The sequence below is a fragment of the Silurus aristotelis genome (assembly GCF_946808225.1).
Source record: "Silurus aristotelis genome assembly, chromosome: 3".
In the NCBI taxonomy this organism is placed as follows: Eukaryota; Metazoa; Chordata; class Actinopteri; order Siluriformes; family Siluridae; genus Silurus; species Silurus aristotelis.
In genome coordinates this window covers 6,312,285-6,329,484 of record NC_139576.1, presented here as the reverse complement: position 1 = coordinate 6,329,484, position 17,200 = coordinate 6,312,285, and the positions used below count along the sequence as shown (strand labels likewise).

At 39.9% G+C, this 17,200-nt stretch overlaps 1 protein-coding gene across 15 annotated transcripts in view; it reads left to right on the top strand.

Moving 5' to 3' along the window:
• Positions 1-17,200, top strand: part of ttn.1 (titin, tandem duplicate 1) — a 151,510-nt gene that overhangs the window by 126,042 nt on the left and 8,268 nt on the right. For all 15 annotated transcript variants that reach the window (XM_083536187.1, XM_083536188.1, XM_083536182.1 and 12 more), the window contains 31 exons: positions 84-380; positions 469-1,056; positions 1,140-1,442; positions 1,535-1,831; positions 1,928-2,215; positions 2,329-2,628; positions 2,830-3,132; positions 3,231-3,536; positions 3,638-5,404; positions 5,493-5,786; positions 5,879-6,163; positions 6,251-6,550; positions 6,655-8,721; positions 8,832-9,134; positions 9,219-9,524; positions 9,617-9,907; positions 9,993-10,289; positions 10,377-10,682; positions 10,769-11,071; positions 11,168-11,449; positions 11,610-12,203; positions 12,307-12,594; positions 12,765-13,064; positions 13,167-13,469; positions 13,555-13,857; positions 13,954-14,538; positions 14,627-14,929; positions 15,032-15,331; positions 15,451-16,020; positions 16,150-16,455; positions 16,545-17,138. In XM_083536187.1, the coding sequence (XP_083392313.1) occupies positions 84-380; positions 469-1,056; positions 1,140-1,442; positions 1,535-1,831; positions 1,928-2,215; positions 2,329-2,628; positions 2,830-3,132; positions 3,231-3,536; positions 3,638-5,404; positions 5,493-5,786; positions 5,879-6,163; positions 6,251-6,550; positions 6,655-8,721; positions 8,832-9,134; positions 9,219-9,524; positions 9,617-9,907; positions 9,993-10,289; positions 10,377-10,682; positions 10,769-11,071; positions 11,168-11,449; positions 11,610-12,203; positions 12,307-12,594; positions 12,765-13,064; positions 13,167-13,469; positions 13,555-13,857; positions 13,954-14,538; positions 14,627-14,929; positions 15,032-15,331; positions 15,451-16,020; positions 16,150-16,455; positions 16,545-17,138 (13,929 nt within the window). The remainder of the gene's footprint in view (positions 1-83; positions 381-468; positions 1,057-1,139; positions 1,443-1,534; positions 1,832-1,927; positions 2,216-2,328; positions 2,629-2,829; positions 3,133-3,230; positions 3,537-3,637; positions 5,405-5,492; positions 5,787-5,878; positions 6,164-6,250; positions 6,551-6,654; positions 8,722-8,831; positions 9,135-9,218; positions 9,525-9,616; positions 9,908-9,992; positions 10,290-10,376; positions 10,683-10,768; positions 11,072-11,167; positions 11,450-11,609; positions 12,204-12,306; positions 12,595-12,764; positions 13,065-13,166; positions 13,470-13,554; positions 13,858-13,953; positions 14,539-14,626; positions 14,930-15,031; positions 15,332-15,450; positions 16,021-16,149; positions 16,456-16,544; positions 17,139-17,200) is intronic.

The following is a 17,200-nucleotide window of genomic DNA, read 5'->3' as shown; positions in this document are numbered from 1 at the left end:
GCCTGAATTTTAGCCAAAATGTGTTAATTTTTTTATATCCTTATACTTCATTCTCTGAGTAAACATTTGTTTTGCTCCAACAGAAATACCAAGCCCACCTGCTAGACTTGGGGTAGCCGAAGTAACAAAAGACAGTGTTACAATAGTATGGTCAAAACCAGAATTTGATGGTGGAAGTAAAATCACAAGTTATATCATTGATGCTCTAGAGAAGGGACAGCAAAAATGGGTGAAGTGTGCCAGTGTAAAAACCAACACCCACACAATCAAAGGGTTGCGAGAAAATGCCGAGTATTTCTTTAGAGTTCGTGCTGAAAATCATGCAGGACTAAGTGATCCAAAGGAAATGATCATTCCTGTCATTGTAAAAGATCAACTCAGTGAGTATTATTGTATTATTATGTTTCATTACCTGTTTATGCCAAATCAAAAAGTTTTACATTTTAAATGAATGTGTTTTCTTCTTAGGTGCACCTGAATTTGATATGAAGAATTTCCCACACAACACTGTTTATGTAAGGGCTGGATCAAATCTCAAGTTTGAGCTTCCTCTCACTGGCAAACCAATGCCAAAGGTTGCAATGACAAGAAACAATGTTCCAGTGAGATGTGGAAAGAGATTTAGTTTTGAAGTAACACCTGCTAGTCTTAATATCAGCCTCAAAGAAAGTATCGCAAGTGATGCTGGAAGATACGACATTGTTGCCTCCAATACCAGTGGAACAACCAAGATGTTCATTAATATACTGGTATTAGATAGACCAGGTCCTCCAGTTGGTCCAGTGGAAATAAGTGATGTTGGAGAAACATCACTGTGCCTGAAATGGCTACCACCTGTGTACCATGGCGGTAGCCCAGTGACAAACTATGTTGTGCTTCGACGTGAAACAAGCACACCAGCTTGGGTAGAGGTGTCATCTACAGTTGCCAGGAATGCAATTAAAGTCACCAAATTAACAAAGGGTGAAGAATACCAATTCCGAATTAAAGCAGAGAATCGCCTTGGCATCAGTGATCACATAGACTCTCAGTCCATAATGGTGAAACTTCCATACAGTAAGTATTTCTTTACTGTATTCTATATCTAATAATAAACTAATAACATAAATATAACATTTACCTTTGAATGTCAATTTTAGCCATTCCTGGACCACCATCAACACCATGGGTGAGCTTTGTTTCAAGAGAAAGTGTTACAGTTTGCTGGCATGAACCTGTAGTAGATGGAGGAAACCCAGTATTTGGATATCATCTCCAAATGAAAGAAAGAAGCAGCATTTTGTGGCAGAAAGTAAACAAGACAGTAATCCCTGCTAACCAGATCAGGGTGACAAACATATGCCCGGGAACGATTTATGAATTCAAGGTGGCTGCAGAAAATTCTGCTGGTATTGGCAAATTCAGCAAGACATCAGAGGAAGTACTTGCCATTGATGCTTGTGGTAGGTTCTTGAGATTATACAATACATTTTTATCAAATATTTGCAGATAAATAGAACCATTACTACAAGTGAAATACTTCTTTTCTTTTTAGAACCACCAGCAAATGTAAGAATCTCAGAAATTACAAAGAACTCTGTTAGCCTTGTCTGGCAGAAGCCTCCTTTCGATGGCGGATGTAAGATCACTGGCTATATTGTTGAAAAAAGAGATGCTCCAAATGGCAGATGGACTAAGGCTAACTTTACCAATGTTATTGAGAAAAACTACACTGTGTCAGCATTGACACAAGATCAGTCATATGAATTTAGAATTTTTGCTAAGAATGCAGGTGGGTCTATGAGCAATCCATCACTTATTGCTGGACCAGTGACTTGTGTGGACATTACTGGTGAGTAAAACCTTTTTTATAGACTGATTTGTGTACTTCTGATTAAGTATTTTAAGGTAGTAGTTTTACATGTTTTTTATAAACATTTACTTATAGGTGCCCCAGTAATTGACCTGCCTCCTGAGTACCTAGATGTTGTGCAATACAAAGCTGGAGCTTCTGTGAAGATAAGGCTAGGAATTATGGCAAAGCCACTGCCAACAATTGAATGGCTTAAAGATGGAAAGGAATTAGTGTCAAGTTCACAGATATCGATTGAGAACACCACCGATTCATCTGCTGTCCTTATCAAGGATGCCACTCGTCTTAACACTGGAACCTATGAAATAAAGACCAAAAATGTGTTTGGCACAGCTTCTGCCACCATCAGAATATTGATTCTAGGTGTGTTAAAACCTTTGCAGTAAACGCTCAAAAGATATTGTTGTTTTCATGATTTTCACATGAAATCAGATATTAATAAATTTTTTTGCCTTTTATAAATGTAAAATTTCTAGACAAACCAGGCCCTCCAGCTGGAATTATTGAATTCAAATCAGTAACTGCTGACACCATAACAATTGCTTGGGAGCCAGTGGCATATGATGGAGGCTCCAAAGTCACCCATTATATTGTGGAAAAACGTGAGACGAGTAGATTTGTGTGGACTACTGTTTCTGACTGTATGGAAGAACACAGAGTCTCTGTCCAGAAGTTGCTCAAAGGAGGTGAATACATCTTCCGGGTCAGAGGGGTCAACAAATTCGGAGTTGGAGATCCTCTGGAGTCTGATCCCATTATTGCTAAAAACACATTTGGTATGAAACTTTATTCATTTTGCATTTATTTTTATTGTTGTATTAAATAACATTATAATTGAATAATATAACTTAACCATGAGTAAGTTTAAAATATATGTTTATATTTTCACACATTTTTATTACAAATTTAAGAAGAAGACAAATAAGTTATTTTTATCCACAAACAAAACATGGTATTTTTTCCATCTGTTTTTCCAGTTACGCCTGGACAACCTAGAACGCCAGAGGCAACAGAAATCACTAAGACATCTATGAAGATTGTATGGGATAAACCAGGAGTGGATGGTGGTAGCATGGTTACAGGCTACTATTTACAGAGACGTGACAAGAAGAATCTGCGCTGGATTAAAATCTACAAAGACCCCATTCATGACACCACAGCAAAGGTCCATCACCTGACTGAAGGGTATGAATATCAGTACCGCGTGTGCGCAATTAACAAAGCCGGAGAAGGTCCATTCTCAGATGATTCTGACTTTTACAAAGCAGCTGACCCTGTTGGTATGTAATTCTAAGTCAGTTGTTGTTTAGTATTATGTTGAATTTTATTTTCGTCAATAGTGCTTTAATATTACCTTTTTTTGAAAATTCCCCTATAGATATCCCTGCTGAGCCTACCAAGCTCAAAGTTGTTGATTCAACTAAAACTTCAATTACTCTTGGATGGTCCAAGCCAGAGTATGATGGAGGCAGTGAAATTACCAGCTACACTGTGGAAAAAAGGGTTGGTGCGGAAGGACAATGGGAAGTGCTAAGTAAAAAAGGTGAAGTCAGAACTACCGAGTATGTTGCTTCAGGTCTGTTGCCAGATGTTGACTACTTCTTCCGTGTATCTGCTATGAATTGTGCTGGTCGTGGAGACCCAATAGAGATGGAGGAACCATTTCAGGCTAAAGACATTCTTGGTATATTACATATTTTTTACATTTTATTTTTCCTTTGATGCATTATTTTTTTTGGTTGTTGCAAGTAAAAAAAATTTATTGTGGTGATTTTCATTTTGCAGAGGAAGCTGATGTTGACAAAGATGTTGCAATGAGAACTCATTACATTGTCAAAGCTGGCAAAGATGTTGAGATCATGGTTCCTCTAAAAGGCAGACCTGCTCCAAGTGTTTCTTGGAAGAAAGAAGACCAAATAATTGATAAAGACCCGCAATATGATATCCACAACACAGATACTTCATCATGCCTTGTGCTTTCACATGTAACTCGTAACGATAGTGGCAAATACACTATTGAGATATCGAATGGTGTAGGACAACCGAAATCATTGACATTATCAGTGAAAGTACAGGACACTCCATCTGCCTGTAGAAATCTGGTCCTGAAAGATGTCACTCGTGGCAAAGTGACCTTGTGCTGGGAACCTCCTCTCCTTAATGGTGGTGCTGAAATCACTAATTATATTGTTGCAAAAAGAGACTCCTCAAAGCGCACATATGCTGCAGTAACCAATAAATGTATGGAAACGACATTTGAAATCGACGAGCTCTCAGAGAAGATATCATACTTTTTCCGTGTATTGGCAGAAAATGAGAATGGAGTTGGTGATCCATGTGACACAGCAGAGCCTGTTAAAGCCACCGAGAAACCTGGTCCTATTAAAGATCTGGCTATGAAAGATTCCTCTAAAACATCAGTGACTCTACAGTGGAATAAACCAGATTATGATGGTGGTAGCATTATTACAGATTACATCATTGAAAAGAAACTTAAAGGTCAAGAAGAATGGGCTCCTGCAGGAACAAACAAGCATTGTGAGCATGAGGTCACAAAACTAAAAGAACTCACAGAAATGTTCTTCAGAGTCTGCTCAAAGAATGAGAAGGGCACCAGTGACTTTACAGAGATTGGTCCAATTAAAGTAAAGGACTATGTCATTCCACCAGAGGCAAACCTTGATGAGTATCCTGGTGGACAGGTCAGTGTTCGCATTGGTCACAATGTACATATTGAGCTTCCATACAGAGGAAAACCAAGGCCATCAGTTACTTGGCTGAAGGACAACTTGCCACTAAAAGAGAGTGAAAAGGTTCGCTTCAAAAAGACAGAAAACAAGGCAACACTAATGATAAAGAATGTCGAAAAAGAAAATTGTGGTAAATATACTCTTACACTTGACAACACCGTGTGCAGGAAATCATTCCATATTCAGGTCATTACCCTTGGTGCACCATCCAGACCCATTGGACCAATTCGTTTGGATGAAGTCAGATCAGAAAGTATAAGGATATCTTGGGACGAACCAAATGATGACGGCGGTGGAGAAATCACCTGTTACAGTGTTGAAAAACTTGACACCTCTCAAACAAATTGGAAGATGGCTTGTTCAAGTGTTATAGGAACTACTTTCAATGTGCCAAATCTAATCAAAGGAACTCAATATCAATTCAGAGTGTGTGCGGAGAACAGATATGGTGTGAGTGAGCCTCTGATTTCACAGACTGTCATGGCCAAGCATGAGTTTAGACCTCCAGGTGCACCAGGCATGCCATTTGTATACAATGTCACTAACGATGCCATGACTATTCAGTGGGATAAACCTATCTTCGATGGTGGCTGCCCAATCCTTGGATACCATGTCGAAAAGAAAGAGACCAACAGCATTATGTGGCAAAAGGTCAACCTTGTTTTGGTGACTGCAAAGGAATTCAGAATTATTGGCCTTATTGAAGGCCTGCAATACCAGTTCCGGGTCTATGCTCAAAATGATGCAGGATACAGTCGTATGAGTGATGAAAGCAAACCAGTTACGGCTGTTTCTCCTGTTGGTGAGTTATTTATTTTTTAATCTTAAAAAAAAAAAAAATGTGAAAACCATTGTTTCTTCCTGTAAACTTAATGATGTTTGTATCATAGATCCTCCTGGAACACCTGACTATGTTGACGTAACTAGCGAATCTGTGAAACTGAAATGGGATGCACCTAAAAAAGATGGTGGAAGCAAAATTGTCGCCTACAACATTGAGAAACGCCAAGGCCAGGGACGCTGGTTGAAGACAAACTTCACAGACGTAACTGAGACAGAGTTTATAGTGACTGGTCTAAGTTGTGGTGAACGATATGAATTCAGAGTTATAGCAAGGAATGCCATTGGCACCGTTAGCCCACCTTCTCAGTCTTCTGGCTATGTTCTCACCAGAGATGAAAGTGGTACGTTTATACAATACAATTTACATTCATACTATGACTCAACACCACTTGTATAATAACTATTTAACTGTATCTTTTCCTCATCTTTACAGCTGCCCCAAATATCGAATTTGGACAGGAGTACTTTGAAGGAGTTGCCATTAAAGCAGGAGAAAACATCAGGCTTAAAGTCTCAATTACAGGAAGACCAACCCCCAAGGTGAAATGGTTCAGAAATGATTTGGAACTAACTAAGAAGATGGTCGATATCACAACAATTGCTGGCTCAAGCACCCTCTTTATTAGAGATGCTGATCGCTCTCACAGTGGGGTCTATTCTGTAGAAGCACAGAACCAGTGTGGAAGCAAGAAAGAGCAAATGAAAGTAGAAGTGTTTGGTATGAACCATTTTATTTTTCCTAGCACAATTTTTTTACATTAGTGTATAGTTTATACAGTGCATCTAATGATTGTCATACTTTTAGATACACCTGGAGAGCCTGTTGGACCAATTGTCTTCACAAACATCACAGAGGGCAAAATCACATTATCATGGAATCCACCAGAAAATGATGGCTGCTCTGAGGTCACTCATTATGTTATTGACAGACGAGAGACCTCCAAAATTTCCTGGTCACTGGTTACAGATCACTGTGAGGAGTGTACCTACAATGCGACCAAACTGATCAAGATGAATGAGTACCAGTTCCGTGTGTCTGCTGTAAACATGCTTGGAGTCAGTAGACCACTGGATTCTGTTCCTGTCATTGCCCAAATGCAATATAGTAAGTGTTAATCGGCACTTTTATTTTAGCATATAATTTGATAATTTGATCAATTTATCTTTATTGCTATCTTTATTAACATCTAATTATTTTCTTTCCTGCAGCAATTCCAGATGCTCCTGGTACTCCTGATGCCACCAAGGTTGATGGGGAGAGTATTACCATCAGCTGGACTGCGCCCACAAATGATGGGGGAAATGCAATTAAACATTACATTGTTGAAAGACGTGAAAAGAAGACTGTGCGCTGGGTGAAGGTTTTGACTAGGAAACCAATTACTGAGGTTGCCCACAGAGTAACTCATCTCACTGAAAATGTGGAATATGAATTCCGTGTTTTTGCTGTTAATGATGCTGGAGTTGGCGCACCAAGTAATGTTTCGATGCCTATTAAATGTGCAGAGCCAACTGAAGAACCAGATGCTCCTTCAATTATAAATGTTACTGATGCTACCAACACATCGATCAGTCTGGAATGGACCAGACCAGGTTATGATGGTGGCATGGAGGTGCAAGGATACATCATAGAGATGTGCAAGGGTGCTGAAAAAGAATGGAAACGAATCAATGAAGATATTTCCACTGTCACGAAGTACACCGCCGTCGGTTTGGAAACAGGTGCAGAGTACAGTTTCCGCATATGTGCAGTTAATCCAGTCGGAAAAAGCAAGCCTAAAGAGATCTCTGAGCCTGTACAAGCAGTAGACAGACTGTCTGCACCTGAGATTGATATTGATGCAAGCTTCCAACAGACCCACATTGTGAAAAGTGGTGGCAGTGTATGTCTCCGTGTAGCCTACAAAGGAAAACCAACACCTACAGCTTCATGGATAAAGGTGGATGGAGAACTCGGGGTAATGGCTGATGTAACTACCACAGACAGCTTTACTTATTTGACACTGGCAAATTGTACACGATATGACAGTGGAAAATACACTCTCACTCTTGAGAACAGCAATGGTAGCAAAGCCATAACCTTTACAGTTAAAGTGCTGGACACACCTGGTGCACCAGGTCATCTTATTTTCCGGGATGTTACAAGAGGCGCCCTTTCACTTATATGGGATCCTCCGGTCAATGATGGTGGTGCACGTGTTCATCACTATGTTCTGGAGAAACGAGAGGCTAGCCGGCGAACATGGACAGAAGCAGCACCTAAGTGCACTAGGACATTTTTGAGAATTACTGATCTTTTGGAAGGAGTACCCTACTTCTTTAGGGTAATGGCAGAAAACCAGTATGGCCTTGGTGAGGCTTATGAAATGCCTGATCCTATTATTGCTACTGCTGAACCAGCTCCACCCAAGAGACTGGACATCATTGATACTACTGACACAACAGTTACTCTTGCATGGTTGAAGCCGGAACATGATGGCGGCAGCCGTATCACATCTTATTCTGTGGAGGTTAAAGCGAAGGGAACAGATAAATGGGTTGTTGGAGGTTCAACCAAGAGCCTAAGTCTTGTTGTTGAGGGGTTAACTGAAGGTGCAGAGTATGAATTTAGTGTCAAAGCTAAGAATGATGCAGGTTACAGTATTCGTAAAGAGGCTCTCTCTTCTGTTGTTGTTAAAGAGCCCATTATTGAGCCAACTGCAGATCTCAGTGGCATTACCAACCAGCTTATCACCTGCAAGTCGGGCGGTTCATTTGAAATTGATGTTCCAATTGCTGGCAGACCAGCACCGAAAATCACTTGGAAGCTTGAGGAAATGAGACTAAAGGAAACCGACAGGGTCACAATCAAGACAACAAAAAATAGAACCACTCTGACAGTTAAAGAATGCATGCGAGGTGACGGAGGAAGGTACTTTCTTACCCTCGAGAATGTGACTGGAGCTAAGACTTTCACTGTCATTGTCAATGTAATTGGCAGACCCAGTCCTCCAGAGGGGCCTATTAAGGTTTCTTCAATCACAGCTGAGTCTTGTGAATTGTCATGGAATGAGCCTGAAGATGATGGTGGAACTGAAATAACAAACTACATTGTTGAGAAACGTGAGTCTGGCTCAACTGCCTGGCAACTTATCAACTCTAGCGTGAAACGAAAATCATTCCATGTCACACATCTAACCAAGTACATGCAGTACACATTCCGTGTCTCTGCAGAAAACAGATTTGGTGTGAGCAAATCCACTGAGTCTGAAACCATTGTTGCAGAACATCCATTTGGTGAGTAATTTTGACCATATTTAATAAATATGACAATGGACATAGTTATGATTTATAACTATTAGAACATTTTATATTAACTATTTATATAACAATTTTTCCTCCTATAGTTCCACCAGGGCCTCCCACTAGACCAGAGGTTTTCAGTGTTGCTGCTAACAGCATGAGTATTCGATGGGAGGAACCATACCATGATGGTGGTAGTAAGGTCACCGGGTACTGGATTGAGAAAAAGGAGCGTAACACTATTCTCTGGGTCAGAGAAAACACCATCCCCTGTTTTGAGTGTTACTACAAGGTGGATGGCCTTAATGAAGGTCTTGAGTACCAGTTTAGAGTGTATGCTATGAATAGTGCTGGCTTCAGCAAAGCAAGTGAAGCATCAAAGAGAGCTGTGGCTCAAAATCCAGTTGGTAAGTTGAACAAAATTAATGCAAAAAATACTTTGTCAAGTTTTTGTCAAACCTGCTAATTTTTTTCTGTATTTAACCCTTAAGATCCTCCAGGCAAGCCAGAAGTAACTGGTGTGTCAAGATCAACAGTGTCAATTAAATGGTCTGTGCCTCTGAATGATGGTGGAAGCCCAATTGTGGGATACATTGTTGAGCGAAAGCCGTATACTGTCACCGGAGAGGGCAGATGGCTGAAGTGTAATTACACCAATGTTACTGAAACAAAATTCACCATTACTGCGCTGGGAGAAGGGGAAGTATATGAGTTCCGCGTGATTGCAAGAAATGCTAATGGAGTGCACAGCATGCCATCAGTTTCAACAGGAGCAGTGACTTGCAAAGCAGAATACAGTAAGACTCACTTTTTATTTTAATATGTTGCAGTGTAATAATTGTTCAAAGACCTAAAACATCTCATTTTTGTTTGTTTGTTTATAAAATAGCACCTCCAAAAGCGGAATTAGATAGCAAACTTCTTGTGGACACAGTTACTGTCAGAGCAGGGTCAGACTTGGTTCTTGATGCGGCCGTTGGTGGTAAACCTGATCCAAAAGTCTACTGGGCCAAGGGACAGAAGGAGCTAGAGCTTTGTGAGAAATATTCTTTGCAGTATTCTAACACACGTGCTCTGGCAATTATCAAGTTCTGCGATAGAGATGATACTGGAAAGTACATTTTGACTGTGAAAAATGCCAGTGGAACCAAAACAGCTGAAGTTAATGTGAAGGTCCTTGGTGAGTAGTACAATTCTGCAAATCAAAAAAAAAAATTATATTAATAAGTACCATTAGTCAATTTTGCCTTTGTTCTTTTATCAAGATACACCGGGCCCATGCCAGGAGATCAACGTAAGCAATGTAACTAAGGAGAAATGCACAGTGTCCTGGAAAGAGCCACTGCAGGATGGTGGTGACCCCATCACACACTATATTGTGGAGAGAAGGGACACTAACAGACTGAACTGGGTCATCGTGGAGTCTGAATGCAAGGCCCTCATGTGTGACATTACTAGACTTTTCAAGAATAGTGAATATATTTTCCGTATCAGAGGTGTAAACAAATATGGAGCAGGTGTGACTCTTCAGTCTTCGCCCATTATTGCAAGAAACTCCTTCAGTAAGTAAAATGTTTGAGCTATACTGCACTGGATTTTATTGTATAAAAAAAAAAAGGACTATGTTTGATCTATTCTTTCACTTGCAGCTGTTCCATTACCTCCGGGAGCACCAGAAATTATCGCAGTTGGAAAAGACTTTGCGACAATTGAGTGGCTTAAACCTGAAAATGATGGTGGAAGCGAAGTTATAAGCTACCTGATTGAGAAAAAAGAGAGAAAGAGCGTCAGATGGATAAAAGTTAATAAAGACTCGGTACTCAAGGACACAACCTTTAAGGTTTCTGGTCTACAAGAGGGTAACATTTATCAGTTCCGTGTTACTGCCATTAATGCCGCTGGAGATAGCGAGCCTAGCGAAGTGTCTATGTATGCGGTGTGCCGATTACCAACAGGTATGTTTTTCATTTACTGTATTTGTGTATCAAAATGAACATATATAGATTTATATTAAGTTTAAATGTCACATTTCTGTCTACAGACAAACCAGATGCTCCTTCAATTCCACGTGTAACAGACACTCACAAGGACAGCATTAGTCTGGCCTGGACAAGACCAATAAAAGATGGAGGTGCAGATGTTATTGGTTACATTCTCGAGATGCAAGAATTGGGCACAGAGGAATGGATCAAGACCCATGAGAAGAACCTTAGAGTCACAGAACATACTGTGAGTGGCTTGACAACGGGTAAAAAGTACTGCTTCAGAGTTGCTGCAGTAAATGTCAATGGAGCAGGTGACTTTAGTGACCAATGTGCTGAAGTAGAGCCTATTGAAAGAATTGGTAAGTAAATAACAGTAAACATGTTTAAACACGTTTACCTAAAATATGTGAAAGATGTGAAAATTGTTAGATTAACAAACATATTACTTTTCTTAGAAATACCCGATCTTGAGCTTTCTGATGATCTGAAGAAGACAATATGCCTGAGAGCCGGAAGCTCACTGCGTCTTCATGTAACTGTTACTGGAAGACCGGTTCCAGCTATCTCCTGGAGCAAGCCTGGTGTGGATCTCGACAACCGTGGATTCATTGAAGTGACTGATACCGCTACAACTCTTATCATTGATAAGGTGCACCGCTATGATGCTGGAAAATACACCCTTGAAGCCTCTAATACAGCTGGCAAGAAGGATGCTAGTTTTCTTGTCAAGATCTATGGTATGTTTATTGAAAAAAAAAATCTTTGCAATTACCCTTATTTTTGGATAAAAATTAACTATTAGACCAGTTTTTACTTTATCACCTGACAAGATAGAAAACTGACATACAGATGGATATATCATATTTGATGGTTAAATTTTATGCTTTTCAATTTTAGATACTCCTGGTCCACCAGGCCCCATTAAAATAAAGGAGCTCACAACTGAGTCTGCTCACATTACATGGGATGCCCCTGAGGTTGACGGTGGAGCTCCAGTGAACAATTACATCATCGAGAGGAGAGAGACATCAATGAGAGCCTATAAAACAGTTACTTTGAAATGCAGCAAGACGTCATATAAAATTACCGGACTGTCCGAGGGAATTCTCTACTACTTCAGAGTGTTGCCAGAAAACATTTATGGCACAGGTGAACCTAGCGAGACACCAGATGCTGTGTTGGTGTGTGAAGTGCCACTGCCTCCAGCTAAACTTGATGTAATAGATGTCACAAAGTCATCTGTTACTCTTGGATGGGAGAAACCTAAACACGATGGAGGCAGCCGAATCATTGGCTACATTGTTGAAGCTTGCAAAGCTGGTACAGACAAATGGATGAAGATTGCTACTTTGAAATTAACAGACTTTGAATACACCATTGAAAAACTGAACGAAAATGAACAGTACCTATTTAGGGTACGTGCTCTCAACAGCAAAGGTCCTGGTGAAGCCAAAGAAATTGTTGTCCCTGTAACAGTACAAGAACAAAGAGGTATGTATCATTTATTATTTCAGATTCTGAATAGGAATAACTTTTGAATAACACTTTATCAGTGCCAAGATTTGCTTGACTGACACTTACTTTTCTTTCACAGTTATGCCAAAGGTTGATCTATCAAGCATTCCACAAAAGATGATCAGTGTTTTGGCTGGCAAACCCCTTGAACTTAATTTGCCAATTAGTGGAAGGCCACCCCCAGTTTCCTCCTGGTACTTTAATGACAATAAGATGAAGATACAGGAACGTGTAAAGATTCAGTCCACTGCAAAATTCTCCAAATTAACTGTTCTTAACACCACAATTGATGATACTGGAGAATATACCCTTGAAGTAAAGAATATTACAGGAATTACTACAGAGAAGATTAAAGTAATTATTCTTGGTAAGTTAGCAGTCTAATGTGAATCTCAGTATATTATATATATATATATATATATATATATATATATATATATATATATATATATATATATATATATATATATATAATGTTCATACTCTCTGCTTTGTATTTACTTATTATTTGATTTCTTTTATTTCTTTTCGTTTCAGACAAACCTGATCAGCCTAATGGACCTATTCGTTTTGATGAGATAGATGCAACCTCAGTTACAATAAGCTGGGACCCACCAGAGAGAGATGGAGGTGCTCCTGTAAGCAACTACATCATTGAACAACGTGATGCTCATCGCCCAGGATGGGTACCTGTTTCTGAATCAGTCAGCAGGCCAACCTTCAAATTTACCAGATTGACTGAGGGAGATGAATATGTCTTCCGCGTTTCAGCAGTCAATCGCTACGGCTCTGGAGAATTCTTACAATCAGAAATAGTAGAATGCAAGAGTTCTAAATGTGAGAACAACAGTGTAGTTGATATTATATAGATACTGTATTTGTATCTGTATTAAATATTTAAGTGCAATCAAACTAACACAAACATTTCTCTGGTGACAGCCATTCCTGGACCACCAGGCCGCCCAATAGTATTTGATGTATCTCGGGATGGCATGACCGTTGCCTGGGAACCACCAGATGAGGATGGTGGTTTGGAGATATCTGGCTACATTATTGAGCGCAAGGAGGTTAGAGCTGACAGATGGGTCCGTGCTAATAAGAACCCTGTGACGATGACAAGATACAGATCTACTGGCCTTATTGAAGGCCTGGAATATGAGCACAGAGTTACAGCTATAAATGCTAGAGGTGTTGGCAAACCCAGTTTTCTCTCGAAACCAGCTGTGGCAACTGATCCAGTTGGTAAGTGTATTTTCTTTTATTTGTGTGTCTCCTTTTGGGGTGAAATAATTCTTGTTCATATTATAACACTTGCTGATCTTTACAGATCCACCTGGCCCACCTCAAAACCCGAGAATCACAGACACTACAAAGACATCTGTGTCACTGGCATGGAATCCACCTGATGAGGAGGGTGGCTCTAAAGTAACTGGTTATCTAATTGAGATGCAGAAGGCTGGTTCTGTAGCCTGGATTAAGTGCAATACTACACCTACTATGATTTGTGAATACACCCTGACAAAAATGCCTCAAGGCGAGGAGTTCAGGTTCAGAGTCTTAGCTTGTAATGCTGGTGGTCCAGGCGAGGCTGCTGAAGTGCCAAGATCAGTTACTGTCACAGAGATGCTTGGTATGCTATCACTTCATTTTAATGGCTATTAATATTACTGTTTGCTATCATGTTTGTTGTAACAAACTATTTTTTTATTTATATACTTTATTTCAGAACCTCCAAGTCATGATCTTGAAGCCAAGTACAAAGATGTATTTATTGTCCGACATGGAGCGGTCATCAGACTTTCAGTTCCGATTAAAGGCAAGCCAACACCTGTTTGCAAGTGGACAAAGGATGGTGCTGAGGTCTCTAGCCGTGCAATGATTGCCTCCAGTGAGGATATGAGTGAGCTTGTTTTCAAGGATGCTGAACGTTCTGACTCTGGTGTTTACGTTCTACATCTTGAAAACAAATGTGGCAAAAAGATGGCGCAAATCAAAGTCAAAGTCATTGGGCGTCCAGCAGCTCCTGAAGGTCCTCTTGGATTCGAGGACATCCAAGCTCATTCTTTAAGAGTGACCTGGAAGCCACCAAAAGATGATGGTGGCGCAGAAATCCTTGGCTACATTGTGGAGCGACGTGAGTCAACAAAGGCAGCCTGGTATACTGTGGACTCCAGAGTGGTTGACACATCTTTGGTGGTTAAAGGTCTACAGGAAAATGTCGAGTACCACTTTAAGGTGACAGCTGAGAATAAGTTTGGCATTAGTGGCTCCCTTAAATCTGAGCAGACTATTGTACCAAAGACTCCAATTTGTAAGTACTCCTGCAACTCAGATTACAAATGTACTTATCAGGTTAATCAACTATAAAATTTACCAATAATGTTGTATGTTTCATACAGGTGTGCCAGAAGCTTCAAGCACACCACCAGAGATCATGGATGTTACTAAGTCCACTGCTGACTTGGCTTGGACTAAACCTAAAGATGATGGTGGATCACCAATCATTGGATACTTCATTGAGTATAAAGAGGTATCATCTGACAAGTGGATTCGCCATGAGAAGAGGGTTACTTCAACCATGTACACTCTTAGTGGACTCACTACTGATGCGGAATATCAGTTCCGTGTGGTCACTGTAAATGACATCGGAGAAAGCGAACCTGGACTTGCATCAGACTCTGTCATATGCAAAGATCCATTTGGTAAGTATTTATGTCTTCATTACTGAACAAATTACATTTGTTTAACTGTAATGTTTGCCTGTTTAAAACTATTTTGCACAACTGTTACTCTTTCTGCTTTAGACAAACCAAGTCAACCAGGTGAGATTGACACTTCAGCTGTAACCAAAGATTACATAACTATTGGCTGGGAAGCCCCTCAATGTGATGGTGGAAAACCAGTTCTGGGTTACTGGGTTGAGTGCAGAAGATCAGGGGAGAGCACATGGAAGAAGTGTAACAGGGAAATATTAAAAGAAAAACAATTTACTCAGGGTGGTTTGCAAGAGGCCACTGAATATGAATTTAGAGTGTTTGCTGAAAATGAAACTGGAATAAGCAGGCCTCGTAGGACTGCAGCAGGAATTAAAACCAAACTCGGTGGTAAGTATTTTCTGCAGTTCATATTTACAGTATATATATATATATATATATATATTAGATGATTATGTATTTTAAACAACTCAAAAAAACCCAATATATTTATTTTCTTTTTGAAACAGTTGCAGCTCAACCAGCCCTCAGAAAAGAGATGGATGAAGTTACTGCCAAGCTTGGACAGACTGCCACCCTAAAATGTCAAATTATTGGAAGGCCTGTTCCAGAAATTAAATGGTACAAAGGTGGAAAGGAAATCAAAGAAGGCCGCAAATATGCTGCAACTTCTGATGGCCGTAACCATAGTTTGACCATATCAGCAGACCAGCAAGAAGACGAAGGCTTGTACACATGCAAAGCTGTGAATGAAGCTGGGGAATGTGAGACCAGTGGAAACTTGGTTCTTGAAGCAGCACCTCAATTCCCTGTTCCATTAAAAGAAAAAATATTTGCAGGATGTGGTACAACTGTACGTATTCATGCTGTGTATATAGGTCGCCCTGAGCCCAAGATTATGTGGCTTTATGGAGCCAAACCTGTGGAGCCCTCTGAGAATGTAATCATTGAGAACACAGAGAGTTACACTCACTTAATCTTAAAGAATGTCCAACGTAGGGTGAATGGTGGAAAATACAGAATTAGAATCAACAACCACTTTGGCACTGCAGATACTGTAACTCAACTTGAAATCACAGGTAAGTTTTTTTGTAAAATAAACCTGATAATACTTTAAATATGTTCTTATGGCCATTAAATGTAATTTGAATATTTAACAAAAATATTTAATATAAAACAAACCTATAAGTAAACTTTTTGTATTCCAGACAAACCTGACAAGCCAGAAGGACCTATTGTTCTTGAGGCTTTACTAAAGAATTCGGTGATAATAAGTTGGAAGGCACCAAAAGATGATGGTGGATCAATGATAACAAGCTACATTGTGGAGAAGCATGAAGACAAAGAAGGTTCAGAGTGGCAGCTTGTCTCATCATCCATCACAGGCACCTCATGCCGCATCCCCAATCTTTTGGAAAATGAAGGTTACTTCTTCCGCATTTCAGCACAAAATCGTTATGGCAACAGTGAACCACTGGAGACACCATCTGCTATTCTTATCAAGAGTCAATTAGGTAAGCTAAGGAGTATACAAAAAAATAAAATAATACAAATACCTTTAACAGGTTTGTTAATTGCCTTGTTCAACTTATATGTTTTACAGATAAGCCAGGTGCACCACTGAAACCTGTAGTATCTGGAGTGACCAAGACCTCCTGTGTTGTTTCTTGGAAACCACCACTTAGTGATGGTGGATCCAAGATCAAAAGTTACATTCTTGAAAAGAAAGACAAAAAGAAGGGTGAATGGGTCGCGGTAACCACTGATGAGATTCATCAAACAGTGTATTCAGTAAAGGGGCTTATCGAAGGCCTGGAATACATTTTCCGTGTGAAATGTGAAAATCATGGTGGAGTAAGTGAATACAGTGAAGAGTCGGACCCTGTTGTTCCCCGAACTGATGTTGAAGTACATGCTCCTGCCTTTAAAGAAGATCTCAGGAACATGAGTGTGAAATACAAGAGCAACGCGACATTCGTTAGCAAGATAACCGGACAACCCAAACCTGTAATTAAATGGTTCAGGCGTGGCAAAGAAATACAGGCGGATGGAATCAAAATCAAGATCCAGGAATTCAAGGGAGGTTATCATCAACTTGTCATTGCCAATGCTGATGATGAAGATTCAACTGTTTATCAGATCAGAGCAACAAACCAGGGAGGATCTATTTCTGCAACGGTTTCACTTGATGTTGAAAGTAAGTTTTCACAAACAGGGGATACTGAATTATTTTCCAGATTACTTTTGTTTTAAGAGTTT